We start from the raw sequence: 20,362 nt of genomic DNA on the forward strand, positions 1-20,362 counted from the left end.
CGGCACTGCAGCGGCAAATGTGAAATATGATCATGACAACAATTCACACCGCATTAGTGACACCCAGAAATGTGGGGTGAAGCGCTATCATGATGATATTTGTGGCTTCATCAATGGAGTAACAAAAACTGTGCTTATCACATCTGCTAGCTCTGAAGCCAAATCCTCTCATGAGGTTTATCCAGTCGGCCTAATCGAAAGGGAATGACATTATTTTCTTTAGTTGTTCGGGGATTTGAGGCATGTTTCCTGGCCGTGAGGTTTTTGGTAGGGAGCCATGGAGGGGGGGAAATGGGGGTGGTGTCCACCCTTGCGTGGGCTGTGCGCTTAATGGGGCTGAAATGTTTTGTTAGCCAGTGATGTAGCACTTTTGATGTAATCCAGACGCTCCCGTAGCAAAACGCACGGGCGAGGGCTCATATGGTCGGCAGTGGGGGGAACTGTTTGGGGATCCAGTTCTGTTGCTTAGTGTTTGCTGTTTGCTGAGGTGTGTGTTTGTAGGGGGAAAACGAAGTGGGGTTAAGGTTTGTGTTTGAACTTGTGTTAGTGTGTGTGCATCCTGGTGCACACAGCTTTATTTCTGCTTTAAATGGTAAATGTACGGGTCCTTACAAAGCACTTTCTTTTCTTACTGAGCTCTAAAAGCCACACTCAGACACACAATTGGTGCTTTATTCTGTGCCTTTATACACTTTTTCTCTCTCTTTTTTTCTTTTAACCTCTGGTGCGCGCAAAAGCCAATTTGGGGTTCAGTAGCAATGCAATAAGTGCCCGAGGACACTTCAACACTTTGCACTACCTCTTTAGCTACAGCTACCTGTTGCTTGTTTGTGTGCAGGATACAGTTTGGAGGGCTTGGTCAGCTGTGTGACGGTGTCCTGGGAGGAGACGACTTTACAAAGACTAAGGAGTTGAGGGTGTGGCCTGGGTATGACTACCTGGGCTGGAGCCGGGAAACCCTCGGGCAAGGCAGCGTGGATATTGAGTTCCACTTTGAGAAACCACGAGTCTTCCACCACATGCAGGTAGGCACTCGAAGTTGTGCTTGTGTGCAGTAGTGCGTGTATAAATCTGTGCAGGGCGTTGTTATCTCTGCAGATAGTGTAAATCAGAGATGCCGTTGCGGCTAAAAGCGATAGTCAATGGTCTGTGCCTTGGAGGAGATCCACCTTGTGAGAATGATCATCTTTAGAAATCGTCACTCATTTTATCGCAAACCAGTTTTTTATGTGTTTAGATCATCTCATATCAGGTCACATTTCAGTGCATTTCCTGTGTTTTTGTTTTGGGTGAATGGTTAAGAGGACATGGCAGGACTTTGTTCATGGAGATGTGAAACTGCCATAGTAAATGAAAGAGAGTCGGTAAATATCATTAAAATCTACATTTTTACAGTTTAAAATTGAACATAGACCTTGACTTATTAAAGAAAATGTGGCATAAATGGTTTCCATTTACTTCCTCCTGCTCTCCCCTGTTTATTCACACGTCCATGTATTAATATTAATTTAAGAAATACTCATTTATTTATGGATTTATTTCTGTATTGTTTTTTCTTTGCGTGTATTCCCGCTGGTAGAAAACGAATAGCTTTGTTCTGGCTGGTGCAGTTACACTTTGAATAATCCCCCCTTTATAAGCAGAAATGCATAAAGAACGAACACAAAAATAAATACATTTTGGGGAATAAATATGAGGAAAATACAAAGGAAAAATCATACATGTATAAACAGGGCAATCAGTACCAGGAGGGAAAGGAACACAGGAGCTTATTAAAACTGAGATTTCTCTCTATATATAACAGTTAAATTGATTGGTGCATTTAAGATCATATAAATGTATTTATGTAGTTGATATTTATTTTTTTGGCAGTTAAACCCTCCACAGTTTCCATCCAACAGGAGTCTCTTTGTCTGTGTGATACATTTCAAAGCACGGCTCAGTAAATGGGGCGTCTTTGATGCATATCATCCTTTTCAGCTTAAAATGAAGATCTTTTTTTTTCTAACTGTCCGCCAAAAAAACCCTCCAAAACAACTTAAGTTGAGAAAACCAGACAGCAGTCGAATCAAACTTTCTTTTTTATGGGCTACAGTCTAAACGTTCGAAGCACCTCGATGCGTCCAGCTTCTCGAAGGCACAAAAATGTTAACTTTTGTTAACTGCTCTGTGTCTGTCTTCCTGTCTTCCTGTGTTATGAACAGGCCATTGACTTGACAAAGAAGTATTTGTAATTAATACATTGTTTTGGTTGATTAATTATCTCATTAGCCCAAAACAATCATGTCCCATTTCTCCATCTGATGAAACTGCTTAGAAATTCCTTTGTCTCCAAGCAGCTCGGGCCCTAAAACGAACTCCATCAGCACCGTTATGTGTCTGCGTGTCTCTCTTTTTAAACAGCACTAAGTTCCTTTATCTGCAGCGTCAGGAAGCAACATTTTTACTGGAATAGCTCTGCAGCCATTTAATTATTTTGAATGTGCCATTGTTTATGATGGGACAGTGCATCAGTGCTCGTCTCTCTGGGAGCCACCAAATTGCATCACAGTCTGTTTGTGCGTCTGTGCGGCTTTTGGGGTTAGTTTGTGGAGCAATGAGGGGGATAATGGTGTGAAGCAACCCAGTTTGAATTATAACTGTGTTGTCTCATTGGACGCGGACTGGAATGTCGGTTTGGGTGAGAAGCACCATATACATCTCTGTGGATTGAACAGCCTGCATGCCTTAAAAAGGGCACAAGTAATTACTTTAAAGTCTCCTGACAGTGACTGAACATTTTTTGAATCTTTATTTTCTTTTTCCACGTGTTTTTCCACAGTTTACCTCTGTTACCTTTTAAAAATCTCTCCCAGCGGTATTCGTGGTGTTTTTCCTACGCTTATCCTGTTTTTCTTGCCTTTCCCCCAGTCGTTTTCATACACTAACCTCAACTGACACGCAGCGTTACACTAGCCTGCCCGAACGGATATGTCCGACACACAGGTCAAATAAACAAGGAGAGGGAACCTGAACCTGATTCTGGCTTGACTCGTCTCTGAAGACCGCACTTCCTCAAACTGTGTTTAATAAGAGAAATCTGTCCTTTGACATTTTGTCAGCCATAACCTGCACTTCTTACACATTTTCTAAAGTTTCTGTTCTGTTCTTTGGGCCTTTTTGTCCAAGATTTTTGCCCGTGCATGTGGACGTAGACAAATATATCCCTTGATTTCTTAACGTGTGTCTTACATTAAGCTTTTGCAGCTGCATTCCCTGAAGGAGTAGTAAATTTCCTTATTTCTGTTGACTTATCAGAGCTCTACCTCTACCACCAGCTTCCAGTGCATACCCACACACCCCATTTTGTCCCCTTTCCAAACAGAAACACTTGCACGCCGTGTGTGTGTGAGAGAGACTTAACACGTGGATTAGGTTAGAGCAGCTGGCCTTTCAGTGTGTAAGGTTTACAGCTAACCTGTCAGAACAGCCTCTGCTCTCTAAGAGGGGATTTTTTTTTTCTATCTCGTTCTTAATTTTCAGTCTCTTAGATCTATACTTTTGACCTCAGTTGACCAACCTCCATCTTCCCCCACATCCTCGTCTCTTCTTGTCAAGCTCCTCTTTCCGCTTCCAGCCACAACGACTCCTCGTATATTAATTCAGCTTTTATGGATTCTTCCGTCTTTGGCCTTTCCCTGCTTGTAAAACAGAGAAGATATATCCTCTATTCTCTTCTCTTCTGTCATACACTTTCTTTTCTTCTACCCTCCTTCTCTCCTCCTGTGTTCTAATTTTGTTAATTTGCAGCCCGGCTCTGCTCTAAGTCGTGCCAAAGCAATTATGGCTCAACAGAAAGAGAATGTGTCATTAATTTTGTGTGTTAATTTAATCTCTTCCTGCCTTTCCGCGGATAATGAATGACAAAGGTCTAAAGGTTTTCCAGATATTTCCATGAGCTATAGGTAGTGAAAAGATTTTGTAACTGATTGCAACTTTTTCTTTCTTTTTTTGCTTCTCTGCACTCACACAATTTTCTCCTTCCTCTAGGTGCACAGTAATAACCGTCACACACAGGGTGTCAGAGTTTTCAGCAAAGTGGAGTGCCTTTTTAAGCCTGGCATCCTCCAGCCATGGTCCTCTCCTGCCCTCACCTTGCCTGTGCCCCTCGAGGATCTAAAAGACCCCTCGTCACGACCCATCTCTCTCCCACTGGGCGGCCGGCCGGCTCAGATCCTCCGCTGCAAATTCTACTTTGCCGACCGTTGGCTGCTCATCAGCGAGATATCTTTCCTCTCTGGTAGGAAACAGAATTGAGTTTGTCCATTTTTTTCATCTGTGAGATGTGTATTTTAGCCACTCTGGCAGGCGGTTATTGCTTCTATAGACGCTAGGCGCTTACGTCACACATATCCTAGCAACTTGCACTATCGTGGAAGTCAAGCTGAGATTTGGTTTTGTCTAGGGAAAGGCTAAATATAGATGGCACCAAAACAAAAAGCCAAAAAATACCGACCTGTGAGAGATTGGATTTTCATCCATGCTACAGCAATCAGCTTTCCTCAGGTGTTCAGTGTAAAATTTAAGTAAAGTGGAGCTGCTGTGGCTTTTAGAGTGAAGCTTTCAGCCTTTTAACTGATCAACATGATCAGCATTTGAGAGTCCTCTTTTGGACATGAACAGAAAAATCATGCTATTCTCTGAGACATTATCAGTACTTTCCTATTCAGAATTTTAAAAACCCAAAGCAGCCCATCTGTGAACATAATTAGCGTTCATTCTTTTCTACCTGATCTAAAACACTATTTTTAAAAAAGGGACTATTTTCCCCTCCATCTGTTGTCTTCATTATCTGTGTCTAGGTTCCAACAATCAGGCGCAGCATGAAGGCGAACAGAGAAAGATGAGTTTCATGCCTATCTGAGTCAAAGTCGGATAGAGGACTCCTCTGCTCTCAGCTTCAGATTACTGTGACTAATTAAGCTGTCTTTTCTAGTTAAAAACACTGTCAGGTGTAGTTGGATAAGAATCAGCCGAGTTATCTCACCAAACTCAGGTGGCTCAGATCAGTGGACCCAGCAGTGGCCTGACACGTCTTGCTGCTGGACTCGAGCCAGACTGGTGATAAATGACCAAATGAGGTTTGGTTCAAACGTCTGACACGTAAAGAAAGGTCGCACGAAGTCTGTAACGGACTTTATTCACAAAACTACCGACAAATGCAGCTGTATGCTGTGTTAGTTAGGGCTGGCTCACATCTGGCATCACAAAGCGGTCGGCCTGGTTGATAACCTGTTACTCAACTATCCACCGGGCTAGCATTGCTGGCTTAGAGGTAATTTCAGAGTCAGATGTTCCTTACACCCTCTAATCACGTATGTCTACAGTCTATCTCTCACATTAGGGGGTCCATATAAACATTCGGCGCTCATTCATTCTGCATTCAGCAGCTGAGAGTATGCTCAGAGCTCCTCTGCTGTCAACTTTCACAAACCGAACTCCTTCCAGCTCCCCGGTCGACTCCTGCATTAACATTTAGTCATACGTGAGCTACAAGACCGAGATGCTGGCTGTGTTGTGCAAACAAAGCAGAGTATGTTATTTGATTACCTGCCGAGGGTTAGTGAGCTAACACAATCAGTCATGCTAATCGATAAGGAAAGGATCAGTTCCCAGTCAAAAACAAGGTAATTAAATCCAATGAAATGAATTGGCTTTCTCTGGAATAACAACCAGCTGTGACCACAGTCACTGTTTCCTCACAGCTGAGGGCTACCAGAAGGTGTGCTGCGTCACACAAAACCCTCTAAACACATAAAACATGATTTATTTTCATTAAATTGACTTCTCCCCCTCCCCTCTGTCTCTTTTTGGTTATTCAGAGCCGTTTGAGGAGGATGTCACAGACACTGATTTATTTCCTCCAAATATTCCCAAGATTCCTGGCACCAAATCATCTCCTCCTCCTGTTAATGTCACCTCCTCTGCTCCCACATCGAGCCGCGGTGCCTTCAATTCCACTACCGGGCCTACTGGTGAGTCCTGCGCTTCCCCTCTATCCCTCTGCTCATCACCCCAACATTTATCTCCCCTCTCACTCTTTCCACTTACCATTCCTTCTCTGTTGTCTCCTTTTATCACCTGCCGTGCTCTTTCATTTACCCCTCCGTGGTCCATGCTGCGCTCTACCACATCTCTAATTCCCCTGATCTCTCTATCATCTCCTATCTCTTATTTTCCAGTTGCCATGAGTGTAAGCATGTCGGCAGTGCATCTGTGTCATGCGTATGAAGCAGATCCAGAGGCATGCAGCGCCAAAGGAGGCACGTGTTTGACTGGCCTCTGTCGTCATCACGAGCTCTGAAATTTCTTTGCCTGAACCTCTGTGCCCGATCCTTATCTAACACAGTGTGTTGTATTTAAAGGAGAAATCAGGCTTAAAATTAAAGGTCAATTGTTTCATTATGTTTTTTTTTAATAACTTTAAAGATTGCTGTATCGGAGTAAAAGAAAAAAGGCAGAATTCTGCTTTCCAGGACTCTTTTTTTTTTCCTCTGCTCATCACTCTCTTCTGAGTCTCCATCACTTTTCTTCTCATGCCTTCCTCCTTTGTCCATCCCTCGCTCCTCCAGAACCCCCCACCACCACCACCACCGCTGTCACGATGGACACCACTGGTAACTGGACGCTTTCAGGTGAGAGGAAAAAAAGAGAAGAGGGGATGATCAGAGGGGTGGGGAAGCTAACTCCATCCACTCTGGCCCTCCTCCAACATCTTAAAACTGTCCCATTGCTCGGTAGAGAGTATGAAGTATAATGGGAGAAGGATTACAGGGGCAGTCTTTGGCACCGGGCTCTCTCCCCTGGGTTTGAAGATATACAGCTGGAGGAGAAAACACTAACCGAGCTATAGTAAAATTTATTTATGTATGAATAACAACTGGGCTTCCTGTGGTCTCACAAACTGCATGTTTTTCGGGAACTGGCTCTAGTCTCCACAGCTAAACAATAACAGGCTTTTTAGAAAGCTGGAAATGGTTTTCTGTGGCGTGTATGCTGCTTTGTCCTCGTTACTGGCTGTGGTTGAAGGGCTTTGTTTGGGTTTATTTATTACCCGCATGGTGTTGAAGTGACAGACAGAAAGGGGCCGTCTTCTGCTCTGACATTGTAATGTATCAATTGGTGGTAAATGTGCGCGCATTAGCGTGGGCGCAGGTGTGTGTTTGTTGATGATATGCATTTATGTGCGCACATCCACGGAAATGCGTTATGCACCATATTGCATGAGTTTCTCTGTTGCCTGTAAGGGTTTGTTTATGGGCAAAAGTTTACACTAAACTGTACCGAGGAAACTCTTTCATTCATCTTTCAAATTACACGCCACATTTGACCTTCAAAGGAGAAGAAATAGCTGCTTGATTCTGATTAATAGTTGACTTTAAAGCGCTGCATAAAGCCAAACAGTGTTGACATACTGTTCTCACAGCAGCGGGCTCTGAGAAGCTCTCTGGTATGAGCGGGCATACTAAATGCATTCTCACACAGGCAATCCCTATCAGATGCTTTGTAAGCCTGATGAAACCGCGACCTCAGTGAGAGCGTGACTGTGCCGAAAGAGCAAATCCTCGCAGTCTGACCAGAGCATTAACTCAGACCAGCGTGCGGTCTCTCACAAACACCCACACACGAAGACCCCGGTGTTGCATGGTGATCGATAGACATGACGTCAGACCCGCATGCAACTTTTAGGAAATCAAGGAAACATGCTAACATTTCATCCTCTATTTGCCTTCTCCAGGGCCGGCGTTTGCTGCTGTTACTCCAAGGGCGGGGCTTCCCGTGGCTAAAGACGACAGCAGCAATACAGCCATTCTGATTGGCTGCCTGGTGGGCATCATCCTTCTGCTCCTGGCTGTGATAGTTGTCATTCTTTGGAGGCAGTACTGGAAAAAGTTACTGGGAAAGGTGGGTCCAGACTCGGGTCACATGGCATTCCTTTTTAAACTGGCGCTCATGGAGGATCAGCTCATGAAACATTTTCTTATTTATCCCAAGTGGTTTATATTCATCCGATCTTGGGTTGTATCCAAAGTCAGTCATTCGTTCACAGTTCCCCTACTCCCTGTTTTGGGAATTTTATGTAGGTTACTGTATAGTCAGTTAAACTTTCCAACATGACGATGATACAGGACAAAGGTACACCGTGGAAGAGATACAGAGGTTAATAATGACTAATGATTAAATGCAGAGTGGTGTATAAACGTGCAGAAAGTGAAAAGGAAACACTCAGTGCATCATGGGAAGCCCCCAGTAACCCAGGTGTGTTGCAGTATAAGTAAGGGAGGGTTTAGGGTCACTACATCCAGCCCATTTTAAAGTATGTGTGCACTGTGGGATACTTTTAGTGCACGAGTATAGTAATACTTCAAATGAGCAGCTCTACAGAAAAGCCAACTCATTATATACTCATAATGAGCAGTGTGGGCTTTTTCTTCTTAAACATAGTCCTGATTTTATTAGCCAAACTTTTGAAACTTTTGTTTTTTCCCACACTCGTTCCAGCTAAAACATGTTTGTTTACTTTTGCAGAAAGCCTTGAAAACCTCACAAATTACGATAATTTTCTAGAGAACCGAAAATGGTAAACGGTAATTTTGCTGTTAACAGATTCAAGGGGAACTACTTTCTGCTGAATAAATGGCTCTAAGCGAGAAATGTGATTAGCCTGAGCTGTTCCTTTTACCCAATTTTAAGTGATTGATGGCATCCTGAGATAACAACTGCCAGTCTTTTGGCAGAGACACTCTGCATTTCCATCTGGATGTGTAGTGGGAATCATTTTACATTTATTGCTAATTGTGTAACGATCAGTGCCCGTTTTCACTGTTGGATCACACATCTGCTCCGGAGACTCAGATGGTGCATTTATATTGCATGAATACTCTGCCCTCCCCAGGCCCAAGGCAGTCTGTCCAGCGATGAGCTGCGGGTTCACCTTTCGGTCCCCTCAGACAACGTGGTCATCAACAACACCCACAGCTACTCGAGTCGCTACCAGCGCATCCACACTTTTCCAGATGACCGAGACCACGACAGAGAGGCAGAAGGGGAGTATCAGGAGCCCAGCGCCCTGCTCCGGCCCCGAGATCACAGAGACAGCACAGGTACCTATTCAGTTATGTAGGATATGGATGGAAATGTTTGATTCATTGAGGGGTTAAAGATTTCTGTTGTAGCTGCTCAATCCAAAGAAATCACTCTTAGTTTTGATTGATGCTAAACATGTGGTGACAAAGATTGATCAGCCACTTGCAGCTGGCTTGGAAACGATGCACTCTTCCACATGTACAGTGTGTAAATTTCTACAATAATGTATGTGGTTTATACGGATTGCTTTGTTGATCATATCAGAAAGCAAACACATTTGGAGACGGGGGAAAAAATGTGGCATGAATGTCAAGAAAACAATAGTTTTACAACACGTTCCACCATGCTAAAGTAAATCAAACTAAACACCCTGCCAGGGAGAGGGCCTCCATGAAGATGCACAGCACAGAGGGGGCACAAAAGAGCTATTGTTCTGGGAAAAGGGAAGAAAAGCAACAAGGGAGGGGGGAAAAGACGAGTAAAGAAATAAAAGGCATTCCTTTGCTTGCATTGTACCGCAGGAGGTCGGCATGCCATCTTTACTAGGCGCCTGTGTGAATTTGAAATAACACGAGTAACAGAAACATTATTTTATCCACTGGTTCTTGTTATGTTTGATTGTTGCCTGAGTTACATTAACTTGCCTGTTTTTGCAATGCACTTTTGTTCTGTGCTCCATGTGCCAGCGCAACCCCACCTCATCCCTTTTATTATGATGGATATGCTAACATTGTCATGCTAATCATTGGTATTTTGTTTTGCTGTGTTTGTACTTTGTGCCACTTTCTGTGCGTTGTACGATCCACTTTGTGGTGCCTGTGTATACCCCACCTCGCCCCGTGCATCCTCTTGTGTGTGTGTGTGTGTGTGTGTATGTGTGCACTCCCAGCCTTGCTGTTAAACAACCCAGCCCATTACCTGCTCCTACCAGATCACAGAAAAGGCTCGAGAGCATTAGTCGTCCCCAGCTCCACACAGGTTCGGGAAAAGAGCCTCAATGTGCCCCAGGGTAAGAGACCTCAGACTGGGCCAACAGTCAAGAGGGGCCCCTGCTTCATTACCTACCTATCCATCTGTGACTACCTGAGTCGAGACGGCAGATGTGCTGTCGCAGTCGAGACACAAACATTTCTTCCTACATAGAATTAGTGTATTTTGCATGTGTCTGACCTCTCCACTCATTTCTCATTCACTCACCACTCACATTACTCATTGCTTTTTTGAAGGGATGGTTTGGCTCTTGGGTAATTCTAAAAGTGTTCACTGACTAACAGACTCAGACTTTTTTCTTTTTATAAAGCTTGCAGCGAGCTGAGCCAAGCTGAAAGCATAGCTGTCACACTAGCAGTCATGCTGCTGCTAGATGCACTAAGCAGCATGGCTGTAATGATCAACTGGATGGTCCCCCCCCTGTAGTTTGTACCTTTCACTGAGTGACTGAGCAACTCAAAGCTTTTATTTATGAAGAGAAATTAAGTTACTGACCAATTTATTAGGTTTGCACCCTTTTTATGCCTTTAAAAGTGCCCTACTGGCACCCAGTGTGGTCTTCTTGCTGTAGCCCATCTGCTTCAAGGTTTAAAATGTTGTGCATTCAGAGATGCTCTTCTCTCTTCATTCTTCATTCAGAGATGCTCCTCGCTTATAACGAGTGGTTATTTGAGTTATTCTTGCCTTCCTATCAGCTTGAAGCAGTCTGGCCAGTCTCCTCTTACCTCTGACTTCAAAAAGGAGTCACTGGATATTTTCTCTCTTCGAGCTCATTCTCTGTAAACCAGAAATGGTTGTGTGTGAAAATCCCAGCAGATCAGCAGCTTCTGTAATACTCAGACCAGCCACCAGCATCCGTGTCACATTCAACGTCAGTTAAATCACATTTCTTCCTCATTATGATGCTCGGTTTGAACTTCAGCAGGTCTCTTGACCATCTCTGCATGGCTGAATGCAGTGAGTCACCCGCATGTGATTGATCAAGCGGTGTTGTTTGCTGGTTTGCAAATATTTATGCTCACTTTTGTTAGTGAGCTTGCATTTTTAACTTCATTTTACAGAAAAAGAAAATGCATCAGAGGACAAATGTATACAAGACATAAATCACAAGAAGTATTGTGACAAACTTTATCAGACGAATAATTCTAAGCGTCTTACTTCTGAGTAGGTCACAATTTTTGTTGCTGTGTACTAAGTGGTATTAGAGACAAAATTAGAGAAAATGTGAATTATTATTATCAAAATTTCAAATGACATTTCTAAATTTAATTACAAATCAATTACTGGTCACAAAAGCAAAGTTTGAATAGAACAATGTGCATTTTTTCTACCTCACCCACTAGTTTCTGTCTTTCTGTTTCTCTACTTGGTGCTTAATTAAATGTCAGCCTACATTGGTCTTCACAATCCACAGCAGAATAAAAATCACAGTATTGTTTTCTTAACTTTAGGTCTATCTGTTTTTAATAAATAGAAGCAGCATTATTAAAAACACTGAATTAATAATTAATTACAAGGCTCAGTCCTGGATCGTAATCCTGGCGCCACGTCTGCAGTCGTTCCTGGACTCTTCCACAGTTCCCACCATTGACTTCCACATTTGTGGGTTTGATTGAATCATTAATTATTGGACGGACCGCAATAAAACTAGCCTCGACGGCTAAACGCGGTGATGCCTTCGCTTCACGTCATCTGGTCACAATTTTAATTTGTCTAATAATTTGGTTCATGGCCAAAAATCGGTAAAACTAATCTTGACCAGTCTCGTGTGCACGTTGTTTTGCTACCTGTTTAAAATTAACATGTTAGTCCTGCCGCTGTGAGCCTGTTAGCATGCTGCTGTTTGCAATCAATCACAGCTGTACAGAACTGCAACCTGGCTTATTTTAATTTTTTCTTAATTGTCATTAATTATTATAAAGTCCAAACTGCTGAATTTAAGCAGTTGTTTAAAACATAATTAATATTCATGGGGCCGTGGGTGCTCAGCTTGAAGCGGACTAAAAAGTCTCTTATCGTTCCCATTATTATTTTAACAAAAATATAACAACTTAGTATTCAAAGGCCACACTCCCCGCAAGTGTTTGACTTTTATGAACTGTTGAAACCTCATGAGAGGAGTTTGTGTTGAATGTAAAGTTACCCCTTGTTAAATTAAATATTTCAGAGCTGTTTAAATTCTATTAGTAAGCGCAGCAGCACATTTTAATTAGGTTTAAATCTAAGCAGAATAGACCGATGCTGTGCAATACATGAAAGGGTTTTGGGGGTTTTTAAGTAAGAAAGTTTAGCCTTCAGTCAGGAGCGTGTCACTGATTTTGACAGCACCTTCACGCCTTTCACGTCACAGACCTCCGTGATTTATTTCTTATGGGGGTGATTCAGTGTGTCCGCTTAAGCAAAAGTCTCCCCTGCCATCACTGCATTGTGTGAATGAGCATACCAGACACAACCGCAGTGAGAAACGAGCTCACAAATTTGTGATTGCTGATGACTCTTAATAAATTAAGACGATCTAGAGATCCCCGGTGTGCGCTGGAATTTCTGTTGGATGACAGTTTCTGAGTTATTCTTCCTTTAGCTCAGCGTCCAGGCAGATGAATGACTGCACAGCTGTGCGGGCCCATCATTTGCTCATTTACAACGCTGAATTTGTGAGGTCAAAACACCTTTTGTGTGTGATTTCACTCAGTTTGCCTGTTTTACTCTTCTAGTAGATGTGCTGAACGTTATTGAACAAGTCTCAAATGATCCAATCCATCCCTTCACAACAATAATTCCCAAACTGTTTAGAGACAGCTCTGTTTTTAAAATGTATTTGATTACACATTTCTTCTCTCACAGTAGTTTCTCAGTCTCATCCAGCCTCTCTGCATCTTCCTCCTCTCTTCAGCTTGTGGTCTGGACTTTGACATGGAGAAAGGTTTCCCCCCAGCACAGGATGAGCCTCCTCCCTACCCCGGGTCCCCTCCTTACCCTTCTCTCTCTCCGCCCGTGTCTCCCCCGATGCCCCCCAGCGTCCCCCACTATGCCGAGGCAGATATCGTGAGCTTGCAAGGTGTCAGTGGCAACAACACCTACGCTGTTCCGGCCTTGGCCTCTTCAAGCCCCGGGGCTGATGCTGCCCCGCTTCCAGAGCTGCCGCGCCAGTGTCTCATCTTCAAGGAGAAGCTCGGGGAGGGGCAGTTTGGAGAGGTGAGAAATGAGATGAAAAGTAACTCCAGTGGGTAGAAGGGTGAGTGTGCTTTAACAGTGCCTGCCTTTTTCATTTTTTGGGTGAAAGGTACACCTGTGTGAAATCGAGAGCCCTCAGGACCTTCCTACACTGGAGTTCCCCTTCAATGTGAGAAAAGGTCGCCCCCTTCTGGTAGCTGTGAAGATACTGCGCCCAGACGCCTCCAAGAACGCCAGGTCTGTAGCATCATATGTGCCTCAGCCTGGACTCTGGCTTCAGTGTGATTCACAATTGTTCTTTCTGTTATCCCACCCTAACTTGTCTTTCACGCTTCCTCCTGAGGTCCTTGAATCTAATAAGTTTCTTAATTATCAAGGAGTATTTAGTGGTCATTTGAAAACAAATCATTGGATATTCTCAGGTTCTCTGTTTTATTTGAAGTGTTAATCTTTAGTAGAAGTTTGTTGCCATTTTTGTAAAGCAAACCTTGTTTTCATGTACAAATCACTCACAAGCCACTCGCTGGTGACAGCGAGCTGATTACTGCCTCTACAATAAATGCCTGCTTCTCTCTCTGATCTCTGTGGATCAAAAGTTAATTAAGAGAATTCAACTGCTTATTTGATGCCTATCACTGTGCAGACATCTCTCCCTGTCTGTGACCTCTAATGACATGTTTCTGTCTTGGAACTAATTGTAGGTTTTTTTTGGCCATATGTGCACAAACTAGATGAGGTTTCTGGGTGTCTGTAGACTTGTAGGTGTTTGACTCCCTTCACCTGCTGCTTCTTTACTCCGGCTCTCCCGGAGTTTTGCTCTGAGCAGATTAAATCAGCACGTGTGAGCTTATGTTCGGGGAACATCTTCCCACAGATTTATATTTGAGGTTAGTGAGAGCCAGAGCTACACAAACATATTGAGCAGCAAAAACAAATCAATGAAGTGAAAAGTGTGGAAAGCCACAAGGAGCTGCAGGCTGGAGGTGTTGATTATTGACCACAGGGGGTCGGCAACCTCCTCACTTTACCCAGAGTTAACATTAAACATGTTGTTTGATAAATATTTAAGTATGCTTTTTTTTTTTTTAACAGTAAGCCTGAGAAGGAATTGTTTCTCTTTTTTTTTTTTTTTTTAATCTCTGATGTAACAACTTCTTCTCACCACGACAGGAACGACTTCCTGAAAGAGGTGAAGATCCTGTCTCGCTTGAAGGACCCGAACATAATCAGGCTGCTGGGAGTGTGTGTGAGCAGTGATCCGCTCTGCATGGTCACCGAATACATGGAGTGTGGAGACTTGAACCAGTATTTGTCCCAACGAGTGCTTCTGGACAAAACTGGACCTTCACACAATGCGCCAACCATCAGGTAGGACATGCGAACAAATGTACACACATACTTAAAAACACACACAGACGCACACAAAGCAACAGTTTTTATTTTCTTCCATCTGTAATTTCCTCCCTCCAGTTACCCAGCGCTCATTTCCATGGCCAGCCAGATTGCGTCAGGAATGAAGTTCCTCTCCTCGCTTAACTTTGTGCACCGAGATCTGGCCACACGTAACTGTCTGGTTGGGGGTGAGAGGGGCGAGAGCGGAGAGGACCAAGGCGGAGAGCGTCACATCAAGATCGCAGACTTCGGCATGAGCAGGAACTTGTACGCTGGAGACTACTACAGGATCCAGGGCAGGGCCGTGCTGCCAATACGCTGGATGGCCTGGGAGTGCATACTCATGGTGAGAGCACAGGAATGTTGTCTTTATATTGGATTAATTAACAAACGTGGAGATGACTGTTCTTTTTATGCAGTTTCTTAGACCACATTTGACTGCAGTGGTTCACAGTTTGACTTGCAGTTATGGGGCTTCAGTTTCCTAATGTTTCCTATATGCATCATACACATGCAGTCGTGTGGCGGCAAGTGAATCGTATTAGATTCAGGAATTTTTGAGGCCTCGACATCATCAGTGTACATGGGGGTTTTTTTCCCCTGAATTTATACAATCAAACACATGCAGTGCTACAGTGAGATACATTAAAACTTATATATGGAAACTGATATTTAATTTATTCATCAGAGAGTTCAATATAAATTCAAGAAATTCGAATTTTCTGGCTTTTTGGGTTAAATTAACTTAATGATGATAACAGGCCGGTTTTTCGAGGCAATGAATGATCACAGAAAGATAGCCGTACAGATGTGCGTGTAGGTCCACCTCCCTTACATGCAGAACAGTGCTTCGCTGTCCACCTTGGGGAAACACCAGTAACAGAGCATAAAGTTTAGCCAAAATAGAAACGGGAAATTACCGGCCAACTGTGAAATGTCTCAAATATCCCGTCAGTAATTTTTAAAGAACAGATCCACAAGCTGAGCATAGATGATACAATGTGATTACTTTTACAGTAATGGAGTTTATGATAACGAAGGTGACTGCGTCGGTGTGTGTTGGTGTCTGATCACAGGGCAAGTTCACCACGGCGAGCGACGTGTGGGCGTTCGGAGTCACTCTGTGGGAGATGCTGAGCGTTTGTCAGGAGCAGCCGTATTCCACCCTCACGGATGAACAAGTCATCGACAATGCTGGCGAGTTCTTCAGAGACCAGGGCAGACAGGTACATCTCAAACGCAAACGCACTAAAACGAACTAAAACAGCATCCATCCTTTTTCTTAACTGTTTGTCCCATTCACCATCCCAGCTGGTGAAACCACCTCTTTAACATGTTTTTACTGTTTAGTGATCATATGCTGAAATATCACTTTCGAACTGTGAACTTAATCGTGATTTGAGCAGACCTGGAAAAAAAAAAAAAGCACAAACAAACTGCATCAAATGACCGATTTCATGTAAGGTTGCAAACACGGCCACCCTGCAGAGGAAGCTGCACGGGCTGGCTGGACTAAGCCTCAGAGGTAGGAGCTCAGACATCTGGAGGGATCTCAGCGTAGATCTGCTCTGCATGTCAAAAGGAGCTACTTGAGGTGGTTCAAGCATCTGGTTAAGAAGCCTCCTGGGCGCCTCCCTTTAGAGGTTTTTCACGAATGCCCAACTAGGAAGAGACCTTGGGGTAAACCCAGAACCTGCTGGAGAGATTACATATCTTGCCTGACCTGTGGATGCCTTCAGATCTCCCAGGAGGAACTGGAAAGTGAGGCTGGGGAGAAGGTTGCCTGGAATACCCTGCTTAGGATACTGCCATCACAACCTGACTTTGGATAAGTGGATATGATAATGAAAGGATTGATGGAGGATTTTAAATAAATAAAACATGCGTTTGCTGATGCTACAGCGCTGGCTTTTACAGAACTGAAATTCAGCTTGGATCCTTTTATGATCCAGTGATTTATTAAATAACAGTGGGATGTTTGTTTGTTTATTTTTATTTGTTTCAGAAGTACCAAAAAAAGATTCAGTATCATAGTTGTATGAGAATATTCATCAGATATCCTGTTTGTTCTTCATACAGTTCTTCACTCCCATAAAGACTTGCTTTGATGACCCTCTTCGCCTCACTAACTTCTGTCACTTTGTTCTGAAACGTGACAGAAACCACTCAGTTCAGAAAAGAGGAACAGGGGTTACCCAAGAGAGGGGATGGGTTAAATAGTGCTCACTTTGTGCTTTTGTTGGATTTTTTTATAATATATAAAGTTTCCCCAGTAACCGTTCTGCCTCGGCCTGCACATTTAGAAAAATATAAAGATATGAGTCTGCTGTGTGCTGATTTTTGTTGTTCTATTATTTTTTTCAATATTTGATTAATCATACAAGACTTTATCAGTTCCGTCTCTTTTCTTGAATTCTTCCACATATTTCCACTTTAGCTTATTTAATTTTTGTGTAAAGTGATTTGAAAGTATAAACTCGTCCGATATCTGGCGCCCCCTAGTGGTTGTTCATTGGGCCAAATCTTTTCCTTGAGTTTAAAAGGATAAAACTGCATGCACTGGTGAAGTTAGACTACACTTTTATGATTCACATAATTCCTAAACAAGTAAAAAAAAAAAATACACAGGCTAAAAATATAAATTGCACTCCAGATTAAATCAAAATGAGAGAAAACTCATAACTTTTGCATATGTTTAAAACAGGGGATTTTTGTACCGTGTGGAAACTATATACTATATAACAAAGCAATGCCTCTGATCTCTAATCTCTTCCTGCACCTTTCTCCCTCTCCCTCTATCCCACAGGTGTATCTGAGCAGGCCGGCCGTGTGTCCTCAGGGTCTCTACGAGCTCATGTTGAGCTGCTGGAACAGAGACTGCAAGGTCCGCCCATCTTTCGCTTACATCCACTCCTTTCTTACGGAGGACGCCATGAACATGGTGTAAAGTAAAGCAGAGGAGCAGAATAAGAAGAAAAGGCTTGTGCGTTCATGCATACTTCCCACAGTGGGAAGACGTGGTGGTGGCTACACATATGGGGCAGACGAAAAGGGAGACCGGGTTGCTCGCTTTTATATTTTGTACTTTTTGGGTGGATGGGGCTGAGAGACCGCTGGTTCGGTTTTAATTCCACATCAGACCCCAAAGACAAAGCTAACTTCCTCTTAACATAGTTTAAGCTACATTTCTCGCGGGTGGTGGTGCTGGTACTGGTGGTGGGTGCGGTCTGCATAGGATCTAATTTCTTCATGGAGGGTTTCTGTGACTGGTGATTATGTGCTGTAGAGTTAAGGAGCTTAGTTACAGGAAACACTCTGTAAACGTAGGAAATCAGGAGCAGTTATGAAGTTTAATGATTGTGTTTTTTTCAGCATCTCCACACAGGATGACAGGTGTGGGTCACATGACCCGCAAAGTTTTAAGAGAATGCCTCATGTCTAGAGAAGAAACACACACAAACACACACACAGACAGGTATTGTGTCAGTACTTATAGTATGTATAAATTACTGCACACAGACATGGCTGAGCTAGAACCTCAGTGATGGATTTCATTTTTATCTCAGCTCCTTATCCGTACGTAGCGACCCACGTCCAGAGTTGTCAGTTTTAGTGGACTAATGTGAAATGATGTGGACCAGACAACAGCAGCCCTATTTCTGCAATGTGATCAAGTCAACACCAACGTCGTAGTCAAAAACCCCAAAAATAAATATTTGAACTTCATCTTTGAGCCACAGTTTAAAAAGAAAAAAGAAAACAGGTTGTATGAACTTCTCAAACCTGAGAAAAAGGTGCAGAAGAGGAGACTCTGCTACACCTTTGCTGCTCCCACAAACTGGAACAGCTTTTCCAAGCAGATGTAACACCAGCCAGGCGGTGGACGAGACTTCAGATGCGCCTGCTCGGGTGTTTTGGCTGTGACTCATCAAAAAGGAAAGACCTTTTTTTTTTTTTTTTTTTTAAATTCCAAAAACCAGCTGCACTTTAAACCCTTCACGAATCCCCGGCTGTGATGAAACTCGTCTCTGTGATGATTCCTCTTTGATGTGGATTCTAATGCTTTTTTTTTTTTTCCCCCCCCAAAGTGAGATCGAAGCGAATCACAGAAGCAGGTCAAACATGCTTTTTTTTTTAAAATCCTCTCCAACAGAGCGTCGCCAAACCATTAGATGTAAAATATTTTATTTTTTAAATGGAATGGCATCCTCAGTTACTTCAATTTGAAATGTGTGACAACCTTCTGTTCATTTTTTTTTTTTTTAATGCGCTGACATGCGCTTTAGTCTTCCAGTAATCTGTTTCCATTCATCCAAATGTATCACTGTGTCGTTGTTCAGAAGGATATTATGTGTCTTATCCGATATTAAGCGGGTCATTCCATGGAAAGTAATCAGTGCCTCCCACCTGAGCCCATCAGAACCAGCAGATATTTTTGTACAAAAAATGTGGCATGCATGCTTATACTGTACATACTTCATACTATGAATATTTTCCAAATAATAGGAACTCAAAGTACATAGACGAGGGTTCAGATGTTACACTTTTTAATTTAAATTATCGTTTTAGCATTTTCGAGACGTGTAAATGTTAAAAGTGCAGGGAATGGTTACAAAACGCTGTCAAACCTGAAAAAAATTGATTCCAACTGTCAAAATCTGAGGTAAAAAACTTGGATCGAGTAAAAGGAACATGTTGTCCTGCGCCAAAACAAAACTGCCACAAGCTGAGCAGACAATGAAGCAACAGCTAAGAAAAAAGGAAATCTTTCATCTGTCATAACCACATGCTTATATGAGCCTTGAAACATTACCCAGAATGCACTTTTTTCCCCTACTGTGAGCAAATCAGATCCAGGCATCCAGGCTGTTTGTCATTATTTCTGTTTCTCTATAGCATACAGATTATGAGTGTAGTTTTGCTTTGGAGCTACGATTGATCCAGCGCCCCTATAGTCAACTTGACTGAGCAGGCAACTCATGTACCAAAGACTCGAGTCCTCACCAGTGTCAATTCCAACCTGCGTTTCATTCTACCTTCACTCACTCACACGTTCTTATTTAATAAATACAAAAAGTTAAACTAAATTAAAAATAAAAACATTTATCTTCTACCACTTGTTCAATTGAGGGTCGATATAGGGTAAAAGTAGGGTATACCCTGGACGGATTGCCAGTCTGTTGCAGGGCTAACAGAGACAACCATTCGTGCTCAAATTTGCATCTATTGTCAATTCAGGCTTACCCAAACCCACGCTCGTCTTTGAACTGCCGGAGAAAACCAGAGAGGGGAGAGAACACACAAACTCTGCACAAGGTTCATCTTAAAATTAGTTATAGAAAAAGTTTGCTAAGTAAATACGAGGTATTGGCTCCAGATTGTGACGGTGGGGGTTTATTAATAACAATTTAATATTTACATCACAACTAAAATGTTTTTCACCCATTTCATCTGTCTCTTTTACTTAAGTGGCTAAAAAAAATTAGAAAAAAGAACAAATAAAATAAGCACCGAGTTTTAACCAACTCTTAAAATATTTATGGTATGAATGTAATATTTTGCATGCCTTTGTTAAATAGAATTATTGTACCAAAAATATATTGATTCAGAGGGGTCAGGTGGAAACTTTTTATATATATAGCTATATAGATTTGGCTGACTTTATATTGAATGACCCAGT

The 20,362-nt window shown here is 42.7% G+C and overlaps 1 protein-coding gene across 5 annotated transcripts in view; it reads left to right on the top strand.

The window, feature by feature from the left end:
- Window positions 1-19,701, top strand: part of ddr1 (discoidin domain receptor tyrosine kinase 1) — a 61,298-nt gene extending 41,597 nt beyond the window's left edge. For 2 of the 5 annotated variants that reach the window (XM_014334473.2, XM_014334471.2), the window contains exons 8-20: window positions 839-1,025; window positions 4,030-4,279; window positions 5,862-6,014; window positions 6,612-6,674; window positions 7,778-7,944; window positions 8,936-9,143; window positions 10,016-10,135; window positions 13,010-13,311; window positions 13,400-13,527; window positions 14,461-14,658; window positions 14,761-15,028; window positions 15,759-15,908; window positions 17,489-19,701. In XM_014334473.2, the coding sequence (XP_014189959.1) occupies window positions 839-1,025; window positions 4,030-4,279; window positions 5,862-6,014; window positions 6,612-6,674; window positions 7,778-7,944; window positions 8,936-9,143; window positions 10,016-10,135; window positions 13,010-13,311; window positions 13,400-13,527; window positions 14,461-14,658; window positions 14,761-15,028; window positions 15,759-15,908; window positions 17,489-17,629 (2,335 nt within the window). In that variant the 3' untranslated portion in view covers window positions 17,630-19,701. The remainder of the gene's footprint in view (window positions 1-838; window positions 1,026-4,029; window positions 4,280-5,861; window positions 6,015-6,611; window positions 6,675-7,777; window positions 7,945-8,935; window positions 9,144-10,015; window positions 10,136-13,009; window positions 13,312-13,399; window positions 13,528-14,460; window positions 14,659-14,760; window positions 15,029-15,758; window positions 15,909-17,488) is intronic. The other 3 variants (XM_014334472.2, XM_005925176.3, XM_014334475.2) reach the window with 3 other exon arrangements.
- Window positions 19,702-20,362: the final 661 nt, after the last annotated feature.

The sequence above is a fragment of the Haplochromis burtoni genome, unplaced genomic scaffold, assembly GCF_018398535.1.
Source record: "Haplochromis burtoni strain Fernald_Lab_line unplaced genomic scaffold, NCSU_Asbu1 Contig_80, whole genome shotgun sequence".
Lineage (NCBI taxonomy): Eukaryota > Metazoa > Chordata > Actinopteri > Cichliformes > Cichlidae > Haplochromis > Haplochromis burtoni.